The 26463-nt window shown below is 45.4% G+C and overlaps 1 protein-coding gene across 1 annotated transcript in view; it reads right to left on the bottom strand.

The window, feature by feature from the left end:
• Positions 1-26463, bottom strand: part of LOC124607168 (zinc carboxypeptidase-like) — a 149484-nt gene that overhangs the window by 100292 nt on the left and 22729 nt on the right. The window contains exons 3-4 of the mRNA XM_047139382.1: positions 24753-24889; positions 22303-22378 (exon numbers count right to left, since the gene is read on the bottom strand). Of these exons, the coding sequence (XP_046995338.1) occupies positions 22303-22378; positions 24753-24889 (213 nt within the window). The remainder of the gene's footprint in view (positions 1-22302; positions 22379-24752; positions 24890-26463) is intronic.

Genomic DNA, 26463 nt, shown 5'->3' with positions numbered 1-26463 from the left:
ATGTGAACTGTTAACGTGAAGTGAACCCACAGTCAATATTTTTGGGACAGACTGTAATTTCAGTGAGTACAACAATGCGAGATTGGAATGCGATGCGTGGACTGTTGCAAAACAGCGACCGCAGAAACGGCGAATGTTTGTGCTAAGCTCGTATTGGGACACTCACCAGTGCCTGTGAGTGCTGCGAAAACAAATAATTTTGTCAAGACAAAAACTGACGTGTAATGGAAACAGTATTGCATCAAAACTGCATTCACGGGAGAAGATCCATGTCATGTATTCTGCAAGACAGTGCTAGCTTGACACTCGGAAACTGCATACGTAACCAATTGTATATTATACTGTTATGTAGATAACTTCATCTGTATTACACTTTGTGCGCAACACACCTCAGTAATTTAACGATTTAAATATACGATGTGACACATATAGACTGTGAAAGAAAAGTCTGCGTGTGGACACTGTGGACATGAAAGTGGAAATATTTATGTCAAAAAACACGAACATTTTTTATGACATAAACATTTCGGGGGGCAATATAGCGTCCCCAGTGCCAAATTTTTATCATGTAGCCGTAAAATAATAATTTCTCTGTGTAGGTTTGGATAGCAAAGAAATAATTTATGACAGAATGATCTAAACAGACGACAAGTTACGCTCTTTTGTTAATTTTTTAGTCGACTTTACTTCTTCTCTTGTTTTTATTGTGTATCGACGGACATCTTTCGAGTGCTGGCAAATGTAAGCATATTTGTATGAGGTAAACATATAATATAATGATTTAATATTATTGCGCACTTTTAATTTGTAAGAGGTGATCCCGATTTCATGTCCGCCTTCCTTGAATTAACCTGCATTCAAGTAATTTACAGCTCAACAATCGCAGCGGCCGATGCAGGCAACGACGCCATTACGTGACGATATTAACTTATGAAAAATTAGCGGAAGCGGAAAACTCGCCAGCTATTAGCATAATATTAATTTTTCTCCACAGCCGCACGAAGTTGCAGAAATACTTAGCTTTAAGATTCTTATTTTCAGTACCATAGCCGAGACCCAGAGCCAGGACTCTGACTACAATACAATGGTTAACGGAGGTAAGAAAAATACTCTCGCGCGTGTGTGGGCCGCAATTTTAATTAATAACTAAAGATTTCTTGCTTTAAAGTGAACTGACTAGCCGAGGAAATGAATATGAAAAGTTTATTACATTGTTCAACTTAAATATCATTTTTATTGAGGCCCACCACATAAGTCGGCAACAATCAAAAAATAATAATAACAATATTTATATATATATACTAAATTACGACGGCCGACGGACGTGAGATGTTGTGATATTTATACGATAACTTTTAGCTTTATCAGTAAGTACTGAATCGCTAATCTACATTAAGTCTTTTTTATAATGCCTTAAAAAGTATAATGGTAAATAATAGATAGTTTTCGATAGATACAAGTCTCTTCAGTACGGCAGAACCGTGGTGTCAGCCCTGTTTAGCCTTTGCTATTTGTTTGTGGTGCGAAAGATGTTCACAGGTCAGTGGATGTCTGCACAAAAAGAGGCGGTGTATCGTCACCAGCCTTTAAAAATGAATGCGAATGACAGAAGGGAAGGGTGAAAATTCTCAATATCCATTATTCAGTCGCATAAGAGATTGGTACTGCAATTTGCTATGAAACGATATTACAATACAACTCAGAAATAATTTAAATATCTTGCTGACAATGAAAGAGAAAAAAATTACGATTGATGGGATTCATTCTTCAGTAGATCAAGAAGCACTTTGTGCTTCATTTTTAGGTGTACAGCACATGGAGAAATTCGTGGTAAGAATAGCAAAATTTAAGAAGTAGCACACATTATTCCACTGTTATTTTCAACAGTTTTCAATACAACAGAACGAAGAATGTGGTGATTAGATATATTATTGCATAGTGCATCGATTGAAAGCTCGCTGTTGTTGCATTTATGAAGGAAAGAATGCAGGAAAAAATTAGGACCATCATGTTCGATACCAGGGGAATGTACTGGAAAATTTGGGCATCTGGAAGGGATGCAGAACTCGCATATTAAGTGGACTTATCCGCAAGTCGCCCAGAATAAGACAGTGCAATGTGAGAAACAACTTCTTCCTGATTTCATGGGAAGACGTTTAAAAGGAAAATAGCATTCTAGAAGGGGCGCATTCAGTCAAACATAGTCCATGTGAGACCTTAATGGAATGGACGACAGCCATCCTTTTCCACTTTCACCGCGATATAAATATTCGGGTTGGAATTGTGTTCTGGTGTAAAGACAGGTGCCGACATGACGATGAATAACGGAAGAGCAAAGAGTGCTGTGAGACGACGTCAGCCAGTAGTACGCTGGCACCAAGGCAGGAGCAGTATCTACATGATCAGAATATAAGCGCCGCGCCGCCGTAGCCGCAGGGAGTGGTAGACGAGCCATCATGTAAACGCTACTCAGTGACTTATCAACTATTTTGCTTGCATTGAAATTGTGTATACCGAAGGGCATTGATTATTTGCATGTCGCCATTTACTTGTGACACACACTTGTGAATATGCAAAGTTAAGTATTGACAATTTAACTTTCTGTAATAAACTCCATTAATACGATTTGCTTGAGTTGTTTTGTAGCGATCCAAGAGAACCAGCATCTTAGGCACTGTGTGTTACACGAGTGGCAGATACAAAGTTGGCAACAAGGATTCAAAGAAAAACCCCATGCCCACAGCTACGGGATTTTCTTTTGCGTTTTGCTGGCGCCTTAATTCTCTCCTGTCTCTTCTTTGCAGGGGTCTTTACATGCTTTGACAGTCTCTTGTCGCATTTTTGCTGAGCAGTGTTTTCATGTGGGCATAGCAGAAATTTTCTTTGCTTTTGCACTTATTTTTCTTGCTTGCCTTGTCTGTTTCTTGTATTTCTCTCTTCCAACATGCCCACTCCATCTATCCCAACCCCTGCTCAGGCGCCACAGCTACCAGATTTAGATGCAACACAGCTAATACAGATATTTCAGTTTCAGAGCCAGCAAATATCCTCGCTGATTAACAACTGTTTGAAGCCAACATAATTGCTCACAATGTACCAGGTACTGTGAAACGTCCCTATATATTGTCCACAGCAGGCAGTGCAGTGTTTAGGCTCCTACAAAAAACTGTTCCCTAACGCCACTCCAAGTGAAATCTCGTATGATCAGACTGTAGATTCGCTAACTAACTATTATGATCAACAAGTGAAAATGATAGCAGCTGGGCATCAGTTCTTTAATTATAAAAAACGGTGAGAACAAACTTATTGCGAGTGGGTAACAGATTTGTAGGATATGACAAGCAAATGCAAATTCAAATGTGCTTGTGGCGCTTTATACTCAGATATTATGTTGCGTGATACGATTGTGTACAATGTAACTGATGTCAAACTCAGAGAACATATTTTGAAACAGTCTGATCCATCATTTTATCAAGTAGTGCAAATACTAGATCAGTATGATTCAGGTGCCCTGTCAGCCAATAGATCTGAGCAGCCAGCGATTTGTCAGGTTGAGTCCGTTATTTGCAACTGGCCCATTTGGCAGTGGCAGGTTGCGCTCGCCACGCCACATAAACAACTCTGCACACCATGTAAGCAGCTTGCTAAATGGGCCGCTACACGGGTGTATAGAACTGAGCCACGCTCTCAGTATTATTTACACCACTAACAGCAAGACTGCCCCTCCTGATAATTCCAGTGTTACATTTGTGGCAAGAAAGGACATGCGCAATCCGTATGTTTGCAATGGAACGAACTTAAGAATTCAGCCCACTCACGAAAATCTATTCACAAGGTCCATGTCATTAATGCAGTATATTCAAAGTGTGCAACTGGCATTAGCAAAATCAGCAGGCGAGCAGTTTAATCCTACGCCAGTCCAACAAACTTTTTGTTCATTTGCTTCCTTGTGGGAAACATGTGAAATTTCAGTTGGACGCAGGTGCCTCTGTTACATTGCTGAATCGTCACATATGTGAAATGTTAGGCTTCCCACACCTTTCTAAAACTAGCACACACCTGATGGCTTATAATGGACAATACATTCCCATTCTCAAAAAAAGTACTTTGCCTGTCATGTACCACACGCATACACGAAGAGTGACTTTTACGGTGCTACAATCACGCGATTGTGAGAACATATTTGATCTTGATTCATTTGATTTGTTTGGCTTTAACATTCAGCACAATGTGTTGTCAGTGCCTGCGTTCCATGCAAAAGAGAGTGTAGCTAGCTTGCTGAAAGAATTCCCGGAACTCTTTTCTGAAGGTTTAGCCAAGGTTAACAATTTCGTTGCACATATTACTCCGAAAGGCAATGTTCAGCCGAAATTTTGCCAGGCCAGAACTGTTCCCATTGCATTATGGCACAAAGTTGCTGCTGAACTTAAAGTATTGCAAGATAGCGGAGCTATTGCGCCTATACGAGCCAGTCAGTGGGCAAATCCACTGGTTTTGTTCCCCAAAACTTCAGGTCGCATTCACCTCTGTTCTGAATTTCGGTCTACAGTCAACCCACAAACTGTGAAAGATACTTATCCATTGCCACGCCCAGAGGATCTCATGGACAGATTAGGCGCTGGTTGCCATTTTTCAAAAATTGATTTGCGCGACGTGTATCTGCAAATACCGCTCGATGAAGAATCTCAAAAACTGTATGTAGTAAATATTCATTTGAGCTTGTTTAAATATTTGCATTTGCCTTCTGACAGTGCTTCCACATCCAACGGCATTTGGAACAGCTGAAAGGTCAAGTGTCAAACTGTCCAAACTATTTGGACGATATTGCCAGAGCGGATCGTACAACTAAAGATCATAATGAAATTTTGCATGCTATGTTTCGTATGTTGTCTGACGCAGGACTAAAGTGTAGACTGTTACATGAGTTAAAACTGAGTTGCACTATCTTGGTCATACCATAAATAGTCAAGGTATACATCCTCTTCAGTTGCATTTTTTAGCCATACGAGATCTGCCAGTTCCTCGCAATCTCCCTAAATTGCAGTCAGTCTTAGGGAAAATGAACTATTATATTCGGTTCAAACCGAATGCTGCGCAAACCGCAGCTCCACTGCATTGCTTGCGTCGCAAGAATGTCCCCTTTGTTTCGACAGGTGAAGACCAAGTAGGTTTTCAAAAACTTAGAGATGAATTGCTCAGTTATAGATGCTCAGTTCAGTTTGATCCTGACAAACCAGTTGTGTTGCAAGTTGACGCTTCCTCTTATGGAATCGGTGCAGTGTTTTCGCACAGAATTGGTGAGGAAGACAGGCCTATCGCTTTCGCATCAAAAGTGTTGTCCAAAGTTCATTGCCACTATTCACAAATTGAGAAAGAGGCTTTGGCTATTGTGTATGGTGTCGCCAAATTCCACCACTATTTGTATGGCAGAAAATTCTACTTACTAGCAGATCACAAGTCTTTACAGTCCTTGTTTCATCCGACGAAACCGGTTCCTGCACGAACTGCCCAAAGCTTGCAAATATGGGCTTTGTTGTTGTCGTAATACCAATACGAGATTGTGTATCGTCCGACAGCTCAACATGGTAATGCGCACGCACTTTCGCGTCTTCCGTTTGGCCTTGATTCAGACGTTGACGCTTCAGCTGCATCTTGTTGCCACATTGATGCTCAGGATTCTGAATTGCTTCTATTTTTTCCGCTGAACTATAGGAAAGTTGCACAGGCCACGGAAGCTGATTCAGATTCGAACATTTTGCTAACATACATTCGTTCACGTTGACTCGTTCCTGGCATATCATAAAGAGCTCTGTTGTGCGCCGATACTTTGCACGTGGGTGCAGCCTCGCTATACAGAGAGGTGTGATTCTTGTACAGAATGACAGTGGACAGTCACGTGTCTTGATCCCTAAAGCTTTGCAAAAAGAAATGTTGCAGTTACTTCACCAAAGACAATGCAGGATTGTTAGTACGTAACAGTTAGCGCGTCGACACTGTACCTGGCAGGGTTGGACACCCAAATGGAACAGATGACCAAGGACAATGCAGGATTGTTAGTACGAAACAGTTAGCGCGTCGACACTGTACTTGGCAGGGTTGGACACCCAAATGGAACAGATGACGTCACAGTGTCACGCATATGCGGAAAATCATTCCGCTCTTCCACAAAAATTCTCTGCATGGCCCAAGTCGCAATCACTATGGCAACGTGTGCACATAGACTTTTGTTGGACCTATTTGGAATACTCGTAGGTTGATTGTGGTTGACTCGTACACCAAGTTTCCTTTTGCTGTGCCAATGAACTCAACATTGTCACGTAGCGCAATTCAGGTGTTGTCCTTTTTTTTTTGCCGCGAAGGTTAACTGAAGTCATAGTGTCAGACAACGGCCTTCAGTTCACGTCAAACGAATTTGAACATTTTGTGAAAGCAATGGAATACGGCATCTAACTAGTGCACTGTTCCATCCACAGTCAAACGGCGAAGCGGAATGTTTTGTCAGAATCGAACCTTAAAGCAGCAGATGGTCAAACTTCGCTCCACACACACCAGTGATCAATCATTGCAACTGTTTCTCGCCTCCCATCGTTAGCACCCAAGATATGGACCATCGCTGGTGGAACTGCTTCACGGCCCCCACCATCGGACAGTGCTCCACCTGCTCCACTCTCCTCAGGATCAGGCGTCCCATGATATTCTGTTTTACAGGGTTTTCAGCGGCAGCAGATGGTGGGTGCGAGGTGAGATCGTCTGTCTACTTGGCGCTTGCATGTACCTCATTTCAGGTCCAGGCGGACTGCAGTGCCGACATCACAATCAACTTCGTCACTGTCATGTGCACGGTGATCCTTCTGTGTCTCTTCCCCAGATTCATGGATCCCGAGAACACCGCGGCCACAACACTGCCAGAGGGTGTCATCACGACACCGCGGAATGACCTCATGAAGACGGAGCCTTCGCCTCGTCCGCCTCCTCTCGTCCTACAGATGGAACTGGACCCGCCCACACTTAGCAGTCGACGCCTTCTATATCTGGTTATTGGCCTCCGATAGTGGACACGTAGCCTTCTGGTCAGTTTTCCGGGGGACGTTTCCGCCAGAGCGAAGGCTGGATGTGGAGGAGGGGGGGGGGGGGGGTGTAGGTCTGGATGCTTGACGTCGCCTTCAGCAGCAGCTTCTGGTCCAGCGAAGCGTCCACGCTCCTGCCTCCTCCGCCGTCGTCGCGCACCCTACACGACGAACGTCCGTTACTTTGGGGGAGAGGAATGTTCCAGTGTAACGACAAGCGCCGGTACGAATATGAAAAACGGAAGAGCAGACGGGGCTGTGAGACGACGTCACCGAATAGTACGCTGGGACGCTGATAACCACGCACTTGAGCACCCAACAAACCAAACATCATCGGTAGTACGCTGACACCAAGGCAGGAGTAGCATCTACATGAACAGAATATAAGCGCCGCTCCGCCGTAGCCGTGGGGAGTGGAAGACGAGCCGTCATAGAAACGCCACAATAGTGACTTATGAACTGTAATGTTTCCTTGCATTGAAATTGTGCATACCGAAGGACACTGATTATTTGCATGTCATCATTTGCGTGTGATACACCTTTGTGAATCCACATAGTTCAGCATTGTCAATTTAACATACTGTAATAAACTCCAATAAATTTAACGTACTGTAATAAACTCCATTAATACGATTTGCTTGAATTGTTATCTAGCAATCATAGAAAAATAGAATCCTAGGCACCCTATGTTAGACGAGTAGGCAGATACAAAAAATTGAATTTAGGTGCTCTAAAAACTCGTTTCAGGTTCTCATAGCCGCTATGTCAAACAACAAGAGTATCCTCTCGAGGCGTGGCGCCTTTATGTCGCTCATGTCTGGAGCCTGTGTATCGGGAGAATGGCTCATGCGTGCACAGTGACAGATGGTCTGAAGCGGGTTCAGTCAAGTACGCAGTTCTAATTATCATCCACCAGAGTACAGTGGCGGACAGAGACATTCAAGAAACAGGTCAAGAGAATATTTTTGATATTTGTTCTGTTTATTTCTTGCAGGCTTTTCTGTTTATTTATTTTTGTGCTGTTTTGTATACACTATGTGGTCAAAAGTATCTGGACACCCCCAAAAACATACGTTTTTCATATTAGGTGAATTGTGCTGCCAGGTACTCACTGTCAACGTCCTCATTAGACAACGTGAGACAGTAGAATGGGTCGCTCCATGGAACTCATGGATTTCCAACGTGGTCCAGTGATTGGGTGTCACTTATGTCATATGTCTGTAGGCGAGATTTCCACACTCCTAAAAATCCCTAGGTCCACTGTTTCCGATGTGATAGTGAAGTGGAAACGTAAAGGGACACGTACAGCACAAAAACGTACAGGCCAACCTCATCTGTTGACTGACAGAGACCGCCGACAGTTAAAGAGGGTCGTAATGTGTAATAGGCAGCCATCTATCCAGACAATCACACAGGACTTCCAAACTGCATCAGGATCCACTGCAAGTATATGACAGTTAGCCGGGAGGTGAGAAAATTTGAATTTCATGGTCGAGCGGCTGCTCATAAGCCACGTATCACGCAGGTATATGCCAAAAACGCCTCGCTTGATGTAAGGAGAGCAAACATTGGACGATTGAACAGTGAAAAAACGTTGTGTGGAGTGACGAATCACGGTACACAATGTAGCGATCCGATGGCAGGGTGTGGGCATGGTGAATTCCCGGTGAACGTCGTCTGCCAGCGTGTGTAGTGCCAAATTCGGAGGCGGTGGTGTTAAGGTGTGGTCGTGTTTTTCATGGAGGAGGAATGCGTGGCACTATCACAGCAAGCACCTTCTGGTTTCCTACTGTTGAAGAGCAATTCGGGGATGGTGATTGCATCCTTCAATACGATCGAGCACCTTGTAATATATAGATTATTCCTTGCTACTCTAGTGTTATCTTGAAGCTGTGAGAAATAAGGACAGGCGTTCCAAGGCGCGGAAGCAGAGACGATGCTGAGGGCAGACGAAACTAGGAGAGATATTGTTACATGAAGTAAACCGTAAGGGGAGAACCTTGCGAAAATGCAGACGCCCCCACACGCGGTCCCAGGAGGTTAGTTACTCTTCAAGGAATTAACATGTAACTTCATATGTCGTCCAGACGCTGTAATAGGATGCCACCGTAGAACTTTGTAACCAACAGGCACGTAGTAGCGTATAAAGCCAGCTTGATACCAACCCTGAGAACGGCAACGTCAGTAGGCTCACAAGGATTAGAAAGAGAGCAGAAACGCCAAAAACTGTTGAGCTAGCAATCCCTAATCGGGGAGCCCGTGTGGCGGGGCTAAATGACGTATAAAAATAATGTTGCAAGCCTTATTTGGCGGAACACTTACGTTCAGCTTTCAGCTGAACAATGTTGATACCCAATTCGGACTTAGTTAGTGCAACTGCATTACCATCCCCGCCTTAGGAGTAGTATAGGGACCTAACCAAACCGTGATTGGCAGACATCCGCAAGAGACCTACGGGATGGTCTGGGTGGCTTTAAGTGGGAAAAACAGTGCCCCCACGCGACTCTTTAAAACCCCTAGACTCCGCATTTTGGCAGGGTTCTCACTCAGACGATCTGGGCGCCGAATCCGCATCCGTCGACTCCAGCCTCGGTCCAGCTCCGCGTAAGTCTGCTCTCTCTCTTGGAGTGCCTCAGTGAACAGTGTCACATTCAGTATGTTTTGTTTTGCAACTAAGTAGTTGACTTAAGATGCTGCTAGTGTTTTGCCACTGTGTTCAGCCTCCACTCCTGGGACTTCTGCACTGGTTTCTGTTGAAACAGTGTTATTCATGCTTTTTCTAACCCTAGAACTGTGTATTAGTTAGTTCTGTCTGGAATAAACAACTATTTCAAAACCCTGTTTGTCCAAGAGTCTCCACAACGAGTTCCCTACCGAGAATCACCACCAGCATATCTAATAAATGCCTGTACCAGTGTTGGCTCAGATAGAATAAAACAATCAAATTCCTTCACTGTGAATTGTCCTTCTGGTCTGTACCGCTCGGGAGCGCAGACTGACTAGTAACCCCTTTTTTCCCTTTCCCTCCTATGTTAGGACAGCCTGTTAATAATGCACGACCTGTGGCGGAGTGGTTGCACAACAGTAACATCCAGTAACACCCCTGTAATGGACTGGCCTGCACAGAGTCCTGACCTGAATCCTAAAAAATACCTTTGGGATGTTTTGGAACGCCGACTTCGTGGCAAGCCTCACCGACCGACTTCGATACCTCTCCTCAGTACAGCACTCCGTCAAGAATAGGCTGCCATTCCCAAAGAAACCTTCCAGCACCTGACTGAACGTATGCCTGTGAGAGTGGAAGCTGTCGTCAAGGCTAAGGGTGGGCCAACACCATATTGATTTCCAGCGTTATCGATGGAGGGCGCTACGAACTTATAAGTCTTTTACAGCCCGCTGTCCGGATACTTTTGATCACATAGTGTAAGTTTTTAGTAGTGTGAATGATGCGTGAATGTGGTCTAAAGTAAATATGTAGCTCATTGTTATACTGACAAACGCTGTATGATACAGCGTGAGAAATTTTTGAGACTGTGTGAATGCAGATGACGGGAAATTTTGTATCACAATATGTTAAGTAAGTTTATGGTAAAACGAAAGCTAATTCGAGTGCAAATAATAGTACTTAATAACGTAAAGTATAAATAAAATATCAGAATGTTAAGTATCTATTTCGGGAAAAAGTAAAATTCGAAAGTGTGTTATTTGTTGATTGGTTAGTCATGAAAAGCGCTGACTAACGCGGGAGAGTAATATTTTTCTATTGGCCTTAAAGAAAACTGACCAATCAGAACGGGGTATTCTTCACGCGCCTTTTCTGTGGGAAATAGAGAATGCTTACAGTAATTTAAAGTAGTCGGAGCCCAGCCTTCCAATGGTACGGTCGTGTGTAGTATGAACTCCGAAGGAAGTTATAGTCTGCCAGTTTTAGTGTATGAGAAAGTATAGCAATTCTACGTGGCATATTGAGCGATCTGCAGCGACAGTTCACAGATAGGTGCTGGTTTAATCCCAGAAAGGAACCGCGCCGCCACACATCGTGTATCTGTGCTGGGAAAATAGTTAAAAAGCTGTAGTACATTGAATCCGTGGTTGAGAGAAATTTTGTGAAAAACCATAATGTGAACGATAATGAAAAATCTAGTAAATGGGTACACGCGGAAATTTGAACGGAACCCGTTTCGAGTCGCCGGGGAGACTAACAAGAAAGAAGAAGATGTTAAACGGTACGATAACAACGAGGGTGCATTGAAGCAGCAGTCGGCGTCATAGCGGTGTCAACGAGCAGCATTACGGCAGGGCAGCGCTGCAAACTTACAAGACGAGGGAGGACCCTGAAACTGGTACGGCAGACGAAGGAGGTCGGACCCGCAGTTTCAGCACGCCGAGGCTGCAGCATTTGACGAAAGATAAGTGAAGTTTCTTACATTTGTTGTGAATGTGTGCTGCAAGAATGACTAACGTGAAAAGCGATAAAGATTTTGTAAATATGATAGAAGAGGAAGGACTCTCATTCACTGCAGCCTAAGTTTTTCACAAACTAGCACGCCTGAATAGACAGAAGGCATCTCCGGCGGTACTTCGCTATGAATACCGCCCTTCGACTGTGGCAATCGTCATTAATCGAAGTGTTAGGGTTTTGCAGGTGCCAGCCAGCCAACCAGCCTGCCAGCAGCAGCAGCAGCAGCAGCAGCGGTTCCTGCCAGCGATCCTGCCGGCCAGCCAGCATTCCTGACAGCCAGCCAGCCACAGTTCCTGCCTTGCGGTCGCCCCTGCCAGCGGCAGCAGAGTGGGGCTTCGGCCCCAGTCGGCGTTTCATCGGTCCTCGTCTGCCTTCCTATCTTTTTCGTCCGCTTTGTAAGTCCCTTGTTCTCTTCTGTCGTTTTTGTTCTGACTTGTGTCTTTTTTCAAATGGCTCTGAGCACTATGGGACTTAACATCTGTGGTCATCAGTCCCCTAGAACTTAGAACTACTGAAACCTAACTAACCTAGTGACATCACACACATCCATGCCCGAGGCAGGATTGCGACCGTAGCAGTCCGTGCCTTTTTTCCCACTCATCATGTCGACTCCCACCACCACTACCACTGCCACCACTACCTCCATAGTCTACACGTCCCCATCCACCGCCACCACCACCATCACATGGTGTGCCCAATCTCCCCCTCCCCCCCATTCCATCCTCCCGCTCCTCACTATCCCTTCTCCTTCGCTTTTTGTCGCCCCTTCCCCAGCTCCTTCCTCCTGTGCCTCCTCCTCTGACCCCTTACCTCCCTCCCTCAGCTCCTTCCGCTTCTGTGGCCCCTGCTAGAGTAATGGCCCAGAGGGCCACAGCCCACGCTCCACTATCTCCTTCACCATCATCATTATCCTCATCATCGCCATCGCCTTCACCATCGCCATCTCCAGCGCCAGCTCCAGCGTCCATGCCGGGACCTGCCACTTCCCGCTATCTTCCCATTGCCCCTGTCCCCCACACAACCTCTCACCCTGTGGCCGCCATCAAACGCCTCAGCGGCACCCCTGCCTCCTCTGCTCCTAAAAAGTCCCAGGCCCATCCTCCTTCCCCCTCCCCAGGATGCCATTGATGTCTCCCCACCTGTCCCTGCTCCCTACTCCTCCTCCCCCTCCTCCTACAGATAAATCCTCTCCCATCCTGATCCCCCCCTCCTCGAGGCCCGGAACCTCACTCTCTTCTTCTGCCAACACTTTCCCGGTGGCCCCTTCTCCTTCCTCACTCCTCACCGTGACTCCATCCTCGTCTCCTCCCCCAGCCCTACCCTTCACACTGACATCCTTTCCTGCATCCCCATCACCCACTTTGGCCCCAATGCCTCACTCACCCCTGCACCTTTCCCGTCTCCCTCCTGCCAACCCAACGCTCCTATCGTCCGCCAACCCTAACCGCCGTGATCTCTTGGCTTAGTCCGACGATCACGGAGGAGAAGGTGTTGGCAGAGCACAAGGTGCATCTCTCGTTGGAAGTACGGGCAGTCCACTGCATTTTCAATTCAGCTGGCCTCACCCGCCTTATGCAGGTTTTATCGGAAGACACCCCCTCCATTGACCGTCTCCTGAAGGAGGGTGCCCCCCTCTTCAACCAACACTACAAAGTCGACCCCTCCCGTTCCCCTCCTTAACCCCTCCGCTGCCAGAGGTGTCTGCACTGTAACACGCATACAACATGTGACTGCCACGAGGCCCCCATCTGACTGTACAGTAAGCAAGTGCATTTCCTCTGGCAGTGCCCCAACCTCCAGTCCCCTCTCTCCTGTAACACCTGTAATCTCCTACATCCCACGTACTCCCAAAAATGTAAGGCCCGACCCCCTCCCGCCACTCCTGAACTCACCGTCCCTGTCTGCCCTCTGGACACCCCCACCCCTCCTGGCAATTCCCTTCGTCCCCTCCCCCTCCCCACGGCTGAGGACATCATCAGGTTCCTCACCATCATTCTCCAAAATATCCACTCTTTCCAGTGCCTCACACCCTCCAGCAGATATCCCTCGCCACCTGTTCCATCTTCCACCTCAAAATATATGCCACCTACTCCCACAACCAGGCCCATTTTACCTTCTCCCATCTCAACACCCTTGTATAAATCCCTGTCATGGCGTGACAGCACCATATCCTGTTCAACAACATCTGTTCCCCTCCCGCCAACAAGAACCTCTTCATGTACACCCTCGCCACCCACTGCGTGGATGCCTTCCTCCTCAATGAAACCTTTCTTCAGCCACACCACACCATACACAACTCGCCCTACCTCCTTCACCACTCCGATAATCCTTTCCCGATAGCGCGTGGCGGAGTTGCCATTGGTCACCACTGCCAGATCCCAGTTCAGCTCCAAACTCTCCTTTCCGACCCCACCGAACACTTGATGCTTAGTCTCTTCTTCTCTGCCCCGACCCTCGTAACGAACCTCCCCCGAAGTACTTCCATGATTATTCCTGTGCCAACTGGAATGCCTACCGGGATACCCTATCTACCCAAGTCGATGGCCACCCCTTCACCTACCGCCACCCTGATGATGTTACCCGTGCCACCTCCCGTCTCTACCGTGCCTTCCTCCACACACATGACCTGGACACACTACGCCACCACTGGCAACTTCAGCGACACATCCGACACTTGCTTGTGGCTAGGAAATGCCGGAACTGGCGAGAGACATGCACCTGTTTAAATGCTACACTTCCTATAAACTCGTCCAAGTTCTGGTCAGCCTTCCGCCACCTTACCAGATCTAAACCCCCCCCCCCCTACTATCCTCTCCTCATTGATAATCAACCCTTCCCTGACAACATTAGTAAGGCCAATCACTTTTCCTCCTACCTCTCGGATGTCTTTACCATCCCCGATGATCCCCAGTTCAATTACTCCCTCTTCCAGGATGTCCACGATCGAACTGACACCTCTGTCCCTCCCTTCGCACCTGGTTTCCAGTACTTGGACAACATTGCACACACTGAACTCAATGCCCCTATCACTACACAGGATCTCATCGCTACACTCCGCATGAAACGCATCACCGCTCCTGGTCACGATCGTGTCACCCATCGCCATCTTCGTGAAGCTCCTGCCTCTTTCCTCTCACCCTGGCCAGGCTCTATAATGTAGTCCTGTCCACCGGATACTACCCCAACCTGTGGATAACCTCCCATATCCCGATGTTCCTTAAACCCGCTAAACCGCTGTCCGCTGTTTCCTCCTACCATCCCATCAGCCTTACCTCGGTCTTCAGCAAGGTCCTGGAATCCATCCTAACCCGACGCATCCACCAGCTTCTCCGCCAGCACCTTCTTCCCGTTGCCCAGTGTGGCTTTCAGCCGTCCTTCTCTTCCGATGACCTTCTCCTTCACCTCACTCATCTCCTCTCCAAACAGCTTAATTCCCGTCACTCCGCTATCTTCCTCTCCCTTGACCTTGAACGAACCTTTGACCATGTGTGTCATGCCAGTCTCTTCTTCAAGCTCCAAACCTATGCCCTTCCTATTAACTACGTCCGTCTGATCGGCTCCCAACGTCCCTCCTACATCACCATCCATAACACGGATTCCTACACCTTTTTCCCCTCTGCCGGTGTGCCCCAAGGATCCGTCCTCTCCCCTCTTCTGTACCTTCTGTATATGGTGGACATGCCGCCATCTTCACCCCCTACCCACCTTCTCCAGTACGCTGATGACACCGACTTCCTTGCCCTTGCCCCCACCCTCAGCACTCCCAACACCTTCTCCAATCCCATTTTGACTGGTTCACCACTTGGTGCAACCAGTGGTTGCTTAAGGTCCATCCTTCCAAAACTCAGGCTATCATTGTAGGCAAAACCACCCCTTCCTTCTGCCTCCTCGATTTCTATATCATCATCTATGGCCATCCTATCGCCCTCACCCCTACCCTTAAGTACCTTGGCGTCATCCTCAACCATCACCTCTACTGGACCCCCCATCTCCGGACAATCCAAGCCAATGCACGCTCCTGGCTCTGTCTCCTCAAGCTCCTTTCTGGCTGTACATGGTGTCAGGACCCCTCCACCATCCTCCACACCTACAAATCCCTCATCTGCTCTATCCTCTGCTATGCCCATTCTGCCTGGATCTCCGCCCCTCCTACCATTTCCAAATCCCTTCAAATCCTTGAACGCTATGCTCTCCACCTCCCCTATCGTATCCATCTCCCCTCCCCCATACAGATCCTGTACGATCTTATTCTATTCCCCCACTTCTTCCTCTTCCTCGAACGAATACGGATCCTATACACCTCCCGTAAACTAGATCCCCCTCACCCGCTTGTCTGTCACATCCTCTTCCACCCCCATCTGTTGCCGCGCCTGTATTTCCATGTCCCACCTGCTCTCCATCTCTCCACCCTCCTTACCCTCTCCCAAGGTGGCTTCCGCGAGCTCCCCCTCCCTGATGATGCCCTCCTCCCCTCCATCTACCCCTCCTATCAACTTTGATCATCCCCTCCCACTTCCTGTGTCCTTTCCCTAGGGCACCCTCTCTCGCTTCTCTCTCCTTTCCCTCCATCCTCCCTTCCTCACCCTTCCTCCCCCGGGATTCCCCTACCCCCTCCTCCCTTCATTCCTCCCCCATCCCCCCCCTGCCATTGGCATCCCTGCTCTCCCCTCTCCCACCCCCACCACCTTCCTCCCCTCCCGGCAGGTCCCCGGACTCGCACACACTAAGTGGACATTCGCAGGCCAGAGATCATCGCCATGAGTTTAGTGCCTGTACCGTCGTCATTGTGATTTAGTGTTTTTCGCCGCCACGCTCCTCGTTCACTCATTCCGTCTTATTCGTCAGTGTTAGTGTGCAGTGCCGACAGTTTTTCGTGTGTTTTCGTCGAGTGTGAACAGCTTCAAGTTTATTATTTATTGTATCTCCTGTTTTTTAACCACGAATTGTTACTTTTCTGTCTCCTTTTTCTCTATTATTGTAATGCTTGTGGCTGAAGAACAGAGTAGATGTATCCACTGCCTGCCCGCCTTTGTATAAGGTGAACAAATAACAATAAAGAAAAAAAAACAGACAGAAGGAGTAGATGTTAAAGTAAAAGAGGAGGTGAAACTTCCTGGCAGATTAAAACTGTGTGCCCGACCGAGACTCGAACTCGGGACCTTTGCCTTTTGCGGGCAAGTGCTCTACCATCTAAGCTACCGAAGCACGACTCACGCCCGGTACTCACAGCTTTACTCCTCCCAGTACCTCGTCTCCTACCTTCCAAACTTTACAGAAGCTCTCCTGCGAACCTTGCAGAACTGCAGGCTGTGGCTAAGCCATGTCTCCGCAATATCCTTTCTTTCAGTAGTGCTAGTTCTGCAAGGTTCGCAGGAGAGCTTCTGTAAAGTTTGGAAGGTAGGAGACGAGGTACTGGCAGGAGTAAAGCTGTGAGTACCGGGCGTGAGTCGTGCTTCGGTAGCTCAGATGGTAGAGCACTTGCCCGCGAAAGGCAAAGGTCCCGAGTTCGAGTCTCGGTCGGGCACACAGTTTTAACCTGCCAGGAAGTTTCATATCAGCCAGCGCACACTCCGCTGCAGAGTGAAAATCTCATTCTAAAAGAGGAGGTTTTTAAGCCGGCCGGAGTGGCCGAGCGGTTCTAGGCGCTTCAGTCTGGAACCGCGCGACCGCCACGGTCGCAGGTTCGAGTCCTGCCTCGGGCATGGGTGTGTGTGGTGTTCTTAGGTTAGTTAGGTTTAAGTAGTTCCAAGTTCTAGGGGACTGATGACCTCAGATGTTAAGTCCCATAGTGCTACCGAGCGAGGTGGCGCAGTGGTTAGCACACTGGACTCGCATTCGGAAGGACGACGGTTCAGTCCCGCGTCCGGCCATCCTGATTTAGGTTTTCCGTGATTTCCCTAAATCGCTCCAGGCAAATGCCGGGATGGTTCCTTTGAAAGGGCACGGCCGACTTCCTTCTTCATCCTTCCCTAACTCTATGAGATCGATAACCTCGCTGTTTGGTCTCTTCCCCCAAACAACCAACCAACCCATAGTGCTCAGAGCCGTTTTGAGGTTTTTGACGATGTTACTTTGTTATTTACGGACAGTGGAGCAGAGTCTGCTTCAAGTATGTCAGTTAATGTAACTAGTGGGGTTAATGTAAATACTGAAAGTTATATTAGGAATGAAATCGGTAACAACCAACTGTGTGATGACAGTGTGGGTAGTGTTACTGAAACAAATGTGTCAAATGTGAATACCAGATTTGGTATAGTGCCGGCGGAACATGGTTAACAGGAAATGCAGAAAATAGAACCTGGAACTTTGCAAGTAATGTTTAAAGCATTAATGGGTTCTATAAAAGATGGACACAACCGATCAGAAAATCAGTAAACTTGATGAAAAATCGAAAAGCAAACGAGTTATTTTAACGAAAAAATTGAAAAGGCAACTGCGGTTTTAAAAGAAATGTGGAAAAATGATTTGAAGTTGTTGGAAAGTAAAGTGGATGGCAAAATTTTTCAAGTTGAGAATAACTGCCAACAGTCCACTAAAACTGTAAAAAGTGAATTAACAGATGCCTTGAAAAAAAATTGCTGTTGGAAACAAAGGGTAGATTTTATAAAGGAAAGTGTGCTGAAAGTAGAGGTCAAAATAGCGGAGGTAGAGTCTATATGTGTAAATGATCACAAATTGTTAGACAGTAAAATCAGTTCTGAATATGCCAAATGTATGAATAAGTAAAAAGTGTGTTTGGCCTAGTGGGTGTGTCTGAAGAAAGTGTTCTTCATCTAACTAACCACGTAGAAGAGGTTGAATATATGTTGCATGAGGAGAGCAGTAGATTATGCCATGTTGAAACTAACCCCAGACATGTGACTAACAGTAGTGGCTGTAGTTTTGTGGCAGAATCGTCTGAAATAGCATGTCGCTCTCAGGCAGTTTTTACGTTTTGATGCAACGGGAAACGTGCATCCAAAATAATTCTGGAATGACTTTGAAGGTGCTCTACCTAGTTTATGGTCAGACACAGAAAATAGGGTTCATTATGTCCAAATTCTTGGGAGAGTCTAGAATTTGGGGGATTATCGTTACTGAACAGTACGATACTCTAGATAAATTTAAAGAGGGGGTTTTAAAGAATATTGGGGCAAGCAGAAACAAATGGAGTTGCTAAATGGCTTCTGGGGTGGGGAAAAGTTTAATCTCAGGAAGGAAAGCGTAAGGATGTGTGCGTTAAAATGGGTGACAAATGTAAACTTTAACAGAATTAGAGTGTACCGTGGAAACAGCAGGAGCAGGGGTGCCGGGAGGTGGCGCTATCCAGCAAATAATAGGCGAAATAAATGGGAGAAGGTGCATTATTATCGATCGTATTCTGCGATGCGAGAGGATGGCATTATGCCAAGGCGACAGCAGATGGGGCAAACGTAAGAAATGGTACAGGATCCCAAAATCTGTTAAAATAAATGCCGTCTGTGAAAGAGCTTGCGTTTACAAGACGAGAAGTAGGAATTTGAAGCCGCTTTGTACGTGTTAGAACTAAACAGACAGGGATTATAAGTGAGGAGCGGAAGAAGGTAGTAACAACAGACGAAACGAGCTACATAAAAATCTGTACATTTAACGGAGGTTTAGTGGAGTTTTTGGACAGACGTAAACGAAATTAACACCATATTGCAGACGAAATGGGTGACGTATTAGCGTAAAATATGACAGAACCTGATTGCGAGAAAGTCTTTAGCAATTAAGTTGAAGTTGAGTCATGTTCTGGGGAAGAAGAAAGTACAGAAGCTGGAGAATTACAGGAGATTAGTTATGTCGGCGTAGGAGAAGTACTAGCGTCTATAAATGACGACGTTTGTGAGGCTATAAGGGAGAGGCAGGAAAATGGTGACCAAAATGGGGTTCAGCCAACTAACTGTGGAAAAAAGAAAGAGAGAGACAGGAAAAGGAGAATGGCCAAATGCCGAAAAAATTTTTGAGCTGTCATTAGTGGAGAAAATAGTTAGTATGGGGGAGAAAAGTGATGTGGGTAATTCTGCAAAAATCTGTGTAATTTCTGGAAACAGGGAAGGTTTCGATAGAAGGGAGGCTGTGAATGATTTGTTCGAGGATGGTTCTGATGGTAACAGTGAAAGAAAGGTGTTGAGTCAGCCAGAAATTAGTCTGCAAGTCTATAGCGAAGAAGTACAGTGTTTAGCAGATAGTGGCAGTTATTTACGTGCTGGGAATAAAAAATGGTTAGAATCGCTACCAAATAGAAATGATCTTGTAATAATGCCAGTAATGGAGGCACAGATAATTGTAGCTACAGTAAAAGTTAAAAAACCTGTTAAACACGAAGTTCTGTTGCCAGTAAAAATAAATGGTGTGGAAGTACTCCATGATTCCCTTATAATCCCTTATCTATGTACAAAAATGCTAATTGGCGTAGATTTTTTTAACCAGTACAAAGGAAGATTAAATATGCTGCGACGAGTTCACATGTAGGCGCTGGTTTAATTCCTGAAAGGAACCGCGCCGCCGCACTCTATATATCTGAAGAAAGCATGCAGGCTTCAAAGCCCCCGTCAGTGGCACGTTCCTCGAAACCCTTCGTAGACGAATTGCAATAATAGGTGACAATGGTCTTCCCGTCGGAACTCCGACTGCCTGTTCGTACGGCTAGTTATTGAATAAAAAGCAAGTGGAAATCAACACATGTTGAAAAAGGCTCGTTAATTCAGCACTAAACCTAACCTCAATCAACAGTAACGAATCAGACAGAGAAACACGAGTGAGGAGAGGAACCACATCAAAACTTAGAACATTCAAACGCATTTCCCCTAATCGACTCAGAAATCAGCCGAGTTCTTGATGTAGTGCTCATACAGACCCACCATAGGGCTCAACAGAGTAACAAGATGTTTTGCTACACGATATGTCAGAGCTCCAACTCTACTCAAAATCGACGAAAAGGTACCCCTTCCTTGTGGACCCTAGGGAGGCCATATAACCTGCGACATTCCTCCCTCCTAGTACCCTCTTCTATGGATCATGAAACTAAATAAGTCGCAATTACGTGGAAACTTCAATACGAAACTGTCTGCGTCTCTCTGTATACCGACAGTTCGTACCAGATAAAAATTCTTCAGCACTCCAAATATAATTAAATAATACTGAAAATTTGTTTGTTTTTGTTCTGTGCTGTTGAGAAATGGGATATATAAAACCAAGTCGTATGTAGTGCGACTGCACTTCCATTTACATCTTGCGCTTTCTCAGTTTTGCCCACTTCCCTCTCTTCGCATTCAGACAGTGTGGCGTGACGGTAGGGGAAAAGTGTGGTTGAGGCAGTGGTTCGTGTCTTAACCCTTCCAATTTTTTTTCCTAAAATGCGCGTTTTTATTAGGGTCTGATACTTTATTATTAGTTTAATTCAAGCATATACTATAATACTTGATGTTATGTAAATATAAGATCACCTTCCATTTTTTTTTTTTTTTTTGGTTTTTTTTTTTTTTTTTTTTTTTTTTTTTTTTTTTTTGAGTGGTGCCTTTGTTCGATTGGCTTAATCTACAGGACAGCTTGCGCTACTTGTGTAAAGATATTTTGCTCTTTTTTCTATTACACTTCGTATTTCACATATTGCAAAGATTCTGCTACTGTGTAGGAACAGTGATCAAGTAAGATTGACCTTGGGGTTTTACTAAAATGTGGGATTGATGAAATAATATTTATCTTATGCGGAGAAGTATTCAAATTTTTAATGCACAGTTTGTAATGGAAATTTTATAAGCCCGTTACCTTATTTATTGGACATGGTACTTTCCTTTTCGTGGACGATGGAGGAAATGTGCATTTTAATAGAGCTAGCGTGGGAATTTTACGCGCGCCCGTTGAGTAAACATTGTGATTACGAACTAGAAGCATCCCTCAACTGCCGCTGGAGTGCGTTGCGATCGCGTATACCACGTTTGGGCCCACGTACTGTATGCACAAGTCGCATCGTTCCTGAGCGTTCAGCAGCACGTTGAACTTGGCACGCTCAACGTTAACGTTCGACAGCACGGTCAGTGTGCCGACGGCTTTAGAGTTGACGGCAGGCCTACCTATAGTAACCAAAGAGCAATTACTTCTCTCTTGCAAGAAGAGAAACTATACTTTAGCGTCGCGGCGACTTCTTTGGAATACATCTGAAACACTAACTCAGTTGTATAAACGTGGAAGAAGGAATTGGTCGTTATTTTCTAAAATAACCGTCCTGATGTTCACCTTTAATGATCTGAGTGGCTCCAGGAAACGACTCGAAGCACGTTGCACCAGAGTACGAGACAAGGCGTTTAACTACCGCACCACATCTCTCGCTGTTTGTCTCTCCGAAGTGCTCTTGGTTCTGTGTCTCAACATTGCTACCTACTCGTGCGAGTGCGTTGGTCATTAGGCATTTTCTGACCTGCACACACTGCAAGAGAGTCTGAATGTGTGGGGTTCAATGCTGTGTCTATTCTGGAGGTTATTTCATTCGCTTGTCGCTTCCCTCACCTCTAGCACAGTTTTGTAGCAGTGAAAAATGCCAAGTTTTGTAGCAGTGAAAAATGTCAATTAAAGAGTCCACATTCCACAGTTACTGGCTGGGTGAGTCACTTTAAAAGGATGGGAGAATGTAAGACCTTGTCGCCTCCTACAGGACCATGTCTATTGAACTATTGCTGTTTTCAAACCAAGCATCGGGCTCGGGACAACATTATCTTACACGGTGTAGAAGTGGCTAAGATGCTGGCAACTTAACTCTTGAGAGCAACTTACCTCTTCGAGGGTGTAGTAGTCCTCCCAGCCAAAGGATTCTCCCTGTCTCCGAACTCCTCTCTCATTGTCGATAAGTCTGAAACGAGGGGTTTTAAATTATTGGTGACAGTAGGTAGTTGTGCAGAAAACAGTTAAGATCAGTGCTTCAAATTGTGACTGAGAAAGTACTTAAAACAACAAAAATGGCAGGAGCTACAAAAATAAGTAAGGTCTGCAGCAGCGTTCAGTCTGGTATTGCAACACTTTTACTATGGAATTTTTCTTCTTAGTTCCTTACTTTATCTTTAAGCTGTTGACTAAAAAATACATAACAATAAAGAGGACAACGACTCAAAAACGGAAATTTAATTTTACGGCTAATGAAGGGAGTCTGCCTCCGTAGCTGAGTGCTAAGGGCGGTTGACCGTAATACGAAAAAGTCGGGTTCGATTCCCGGTACTATCAGGAATTTCTCCTTGGTGACAGGACTGGAACGGGATGCATTCAGTCTCGTGATGCGAGCTAAAGAGCTACTTCACAGGGTAGTCGCTGCCCCATGTCACGAAAACTGACAACTGCCCAGAAAGTGGTGTGCTGACTACACACCCCTTCATGTCGCATCCAGTGACGCTATTGACGAAAGATGACACAGTGGTCTGTGGAAGGAATTCTTTTTCATGTGAAGATATAAAGTTAAAATCTAACGCCTCTACGTCTAAGTCATTTTGAAAGAAGACCTGCTCGGACTGGACGTGAAGGGGGAGTAAAACACCTGTTTAAAAAATCATCTATTTTTGAAGAAATTACTCCCAGCATGCACTTACAATGATTAAGGGAAACAAGGGGAAACATGAAGCAGAACGCCAGCGATTTCAAGTCCTTTTGAGTGCCTGTCCGTTGCCTATCTACTGACCTGACAGAAAATCCTAAGAAATTTTGGTGTGATGTTAAATCAGTAACAGTATGTTCGCCCCTGGTAGCTAAGTGGTCAGCGCGACGGAATGTCATGCCTAACGACCCGGATTCGATTCCCGGCTGGGTCGGAGATTTTCTCCGCTGAGGGACTGGGTGCTGTGTTGCCCTTATCACCATCATTTCATCCCCATCGACACGCAAGTCGCCGAAATGGCGACAACTCGAAAGACTTGCACCAGGCGAACGGTCTACCCGACGGGAGGTCCTAGCCACACGGCGTTATTAGTAACAGTATGAAAGCAATGTCTTCACTGCGAAGAAGAATAACAGAAAGAATGGATAAACACTAAACTTCTTTTTCCAAAACTGTTTCACAGAAGCAAATCGTACTATGGTTGCTCGTTTAATTCATCACACCAACGACGAAATTAAACATACCAAAATAAGCGATCATGGGATAGGAATTTTACTGAAATTGCTCGACAGCAACCGGAACTGATGAGATATTGTATAATTCTCCATAGAGAACGCAAAAAATTTCCACCTCGTTCAATTTTAGTGTACCGTAGGTCGCTGGAGGACAAAAGCCTTCCTAATGAAAGAGCGCAGGTCACTACAGTTTTTCAAGATGGGTAGTCGAACACACGCATGAAACTACATACCTGTGTTGCTGATGTAGATATGTTGTAGAATTTTGGATCATATTATATATTCGCGCACTATGACCTTGCTGGAGACCGAAAGTGGAACGACCATATGAAACTAACAGCAGATAAGACAGATGCCTCACTGAGATTCATTGGAAGAATCCGAAGGATGTGCAATCCACTCTCAAAAAAGGTAGCTTAGTGAACCATCGCTCGAAAAGTACTTGAGTATTATTGATCAGTTTGGTATCCGTACCAGTACAGATGACAGGCGATATAAAGAGGATACGAAGAAGAGCAGCGTAGTTGGGTACAGGGCTACAGGTCTATTTAGTGAATGCGAAAGCGTCAGTCAATTCAGTCAACTTCAACGGTAGACGTTACAAAAGAGGCGCTGGGCATCACATTGTGGAGCACAGTCAAAAAGTGTGCTTGCGTCCGTGCGTCCCTTGAAGCGTCCATCAATATATTGCTCCCTTCTATGTATAACTCGCGAAAAGGCTACGAAGATAAAGTTAAAGAAATTCTAGCTCACACCGATGCTTATCAACGTTTGTTCTTCCCGCGGACGCTTCACGACTGGATTAGGAAAGTGGGTTAGTTACAGGGGTATACAATTTACCGTCCACCACACACCATAAGGATGTTGGCAAAGTGCAGATATAGCTGTCCCAGTCACTGTGCCATCTCACTTAGTGCAAAGACAGGACGAATTAAGAAAGACTGTAGACCGACAAAAATTCTTAGAAAGCGGAAATCAGAATAAAATTTGTGGAAGACAAGGGATTACATGCAGAAACCGACGAATCATGGGCAATATCTGCAAGATCAGATTAAGACAAAGTCGCGTTAAGGATACGACCACAAGATATATCATACTGTGAATAAACGGTAAACGTTAAGACCTACGTCTGCACGTTGTCCACGTAGACGGTCGCTTGGATTCCATTCGCTTCGAGGCCTTCCAGGAAACTAGTTTGCATCTCCGGCGACACCATCACGTCTGCAGGTTTGTTCACGACTCTGGGTTCCTTCCAGAACTGAATCTGTAAGAAAGGTGCTTTTAGTATTAAATTTTGAACACAATAAATGCGAATCGATTCCTATAATATGTGTCTTAGCCAAGTGCGGAAATAACACAGCTCAAAAAAGGAAGGCAACAGAAAACAGACCGACTTGCTTATCTTCTAGCAGTAATTTATTGAAGGTAAGAAGGCTACCAAGCTGTTGGGAAAAGGCTAGATCATTCCAGTTTCGAACAAATGTTATGGGACAGAAAGGCCTGCTTCACTGGCGTCCGCCTGTTGCAGAATCATGGGAAGCGTTTTACTCTCACTCAACATACTATTTTGGAGAACGGAAATCTCTTCGTCGCTATAACTGACGCTGCTGATAGCAACTATTTTAAAGTTCAGTTTTTAGAGCTGAAGATGGCCTATTTCATCAGAAACCAGGTGGTACAGTGAAAGTAAGAAATATTATCTGGACTGTTTTGTTCATAAAATGTGACTAAGCGTTTGCATTGTACGCTAGCCAGAAATTCAATACATGGCCGTTTTCTCGGCGGATTGGATCCTGCTCACTCTTCAGAGTGGTAATCGATGTAACTGTATTTGTTACTACATTGAAACTAGATATCATCTGTTGAACATCTATGATAGTGATGTTCTCGGACGGAGCAGTGTGTACTGCAAGATAAACTTTCATCACGGCTTCCCACCAATGATGAGACGCTGCAGAAGTGAAGGGGTGACATGTTCAATAATTATACCTGGTGTCTCTCCTAAGAGTCGCCAGGTCCATTTTCCCTGGTACTTCGGCAGATATCGGCAATTTCATTTATGCGGACAAATACTGCTCATCACGTGTTTGAAGTGACGACAAGCGTCGATGGAAGGCTTCGGTTTCTTTCCCGTTAGATGTTTTTTAAAATTGAGTTTTAGGTTCCTACTGCATAGAGCGGTTCCATATTAATCTAATGCGTTATTCGTTTTATCCTTATATATTAATAGGAAGAGTAAAACGTGAGGAATAACCAGGAATCCAGAGCTTCTCAGTAGCGCTGCATGCTTGGCGGTAGGAGTCAGCGCGGGCCAGGCCGGTGCTGTTGCTGCTGCAGTACTGGGCACTCTTTGTGTTTTACTGTCCCTTTTAATACACAGCAATAAAACTAGACTTCTTTAGAACCGCTTCATAGAATGAACACGTAAAATTCCTGTTTAAAAAATCATTTTATTTGTAAATCGAAACAAACCGTCGCTTTGCTGTGACATCGGGCGTTGCATGAGAATCGTGGTGAGCAGTAGTCGTCTGCGCTGACTCCATGTACACACTGCCAAAACTAAATTGCAAATACTTGCCGAAGCAACAGAGAAAATGCGTCTGACTTTTAGGAGAGACACTCTGTATACATAATTAAACCCGTGATAGATTCTACAAAACGATAACGTTCTAAGATAAAGGGTTCGTCTAGTGTCCGAATATCTTCATTAGCGAATGTTCAGCTCGATCTCTCTGCCCGAATGCCACAGAAAAAGTCGTCGAAGGTCTCCGAGGTCTAGCAAATGCTTGCTGTCTTCCTTCCAAGATCAAGGAATATGGCATTCACCTCCTATGGAAT

This window comes from Schistocerca americana, chromosome 3 (assembly GCF_021461395.2).
Source record: "Schistocerca americana isolate TAMUIC-IGC-003095 chromosome 3, iqSchAmer2.1, whole genome shotgun sequence".
Taxonomy (NCBI): domain Eukaryota; kingdom Metazoa; phylum Arthropoda; class Insecta; order Orthoptera; family Acrididae; genus Schistocerca; species Schistocerca americana.
The sequence above is the reverse complement of the archived record's forward strand: the minus strand, read 5'-3'. Positions and strand labels throughout refer to the sequence as shown.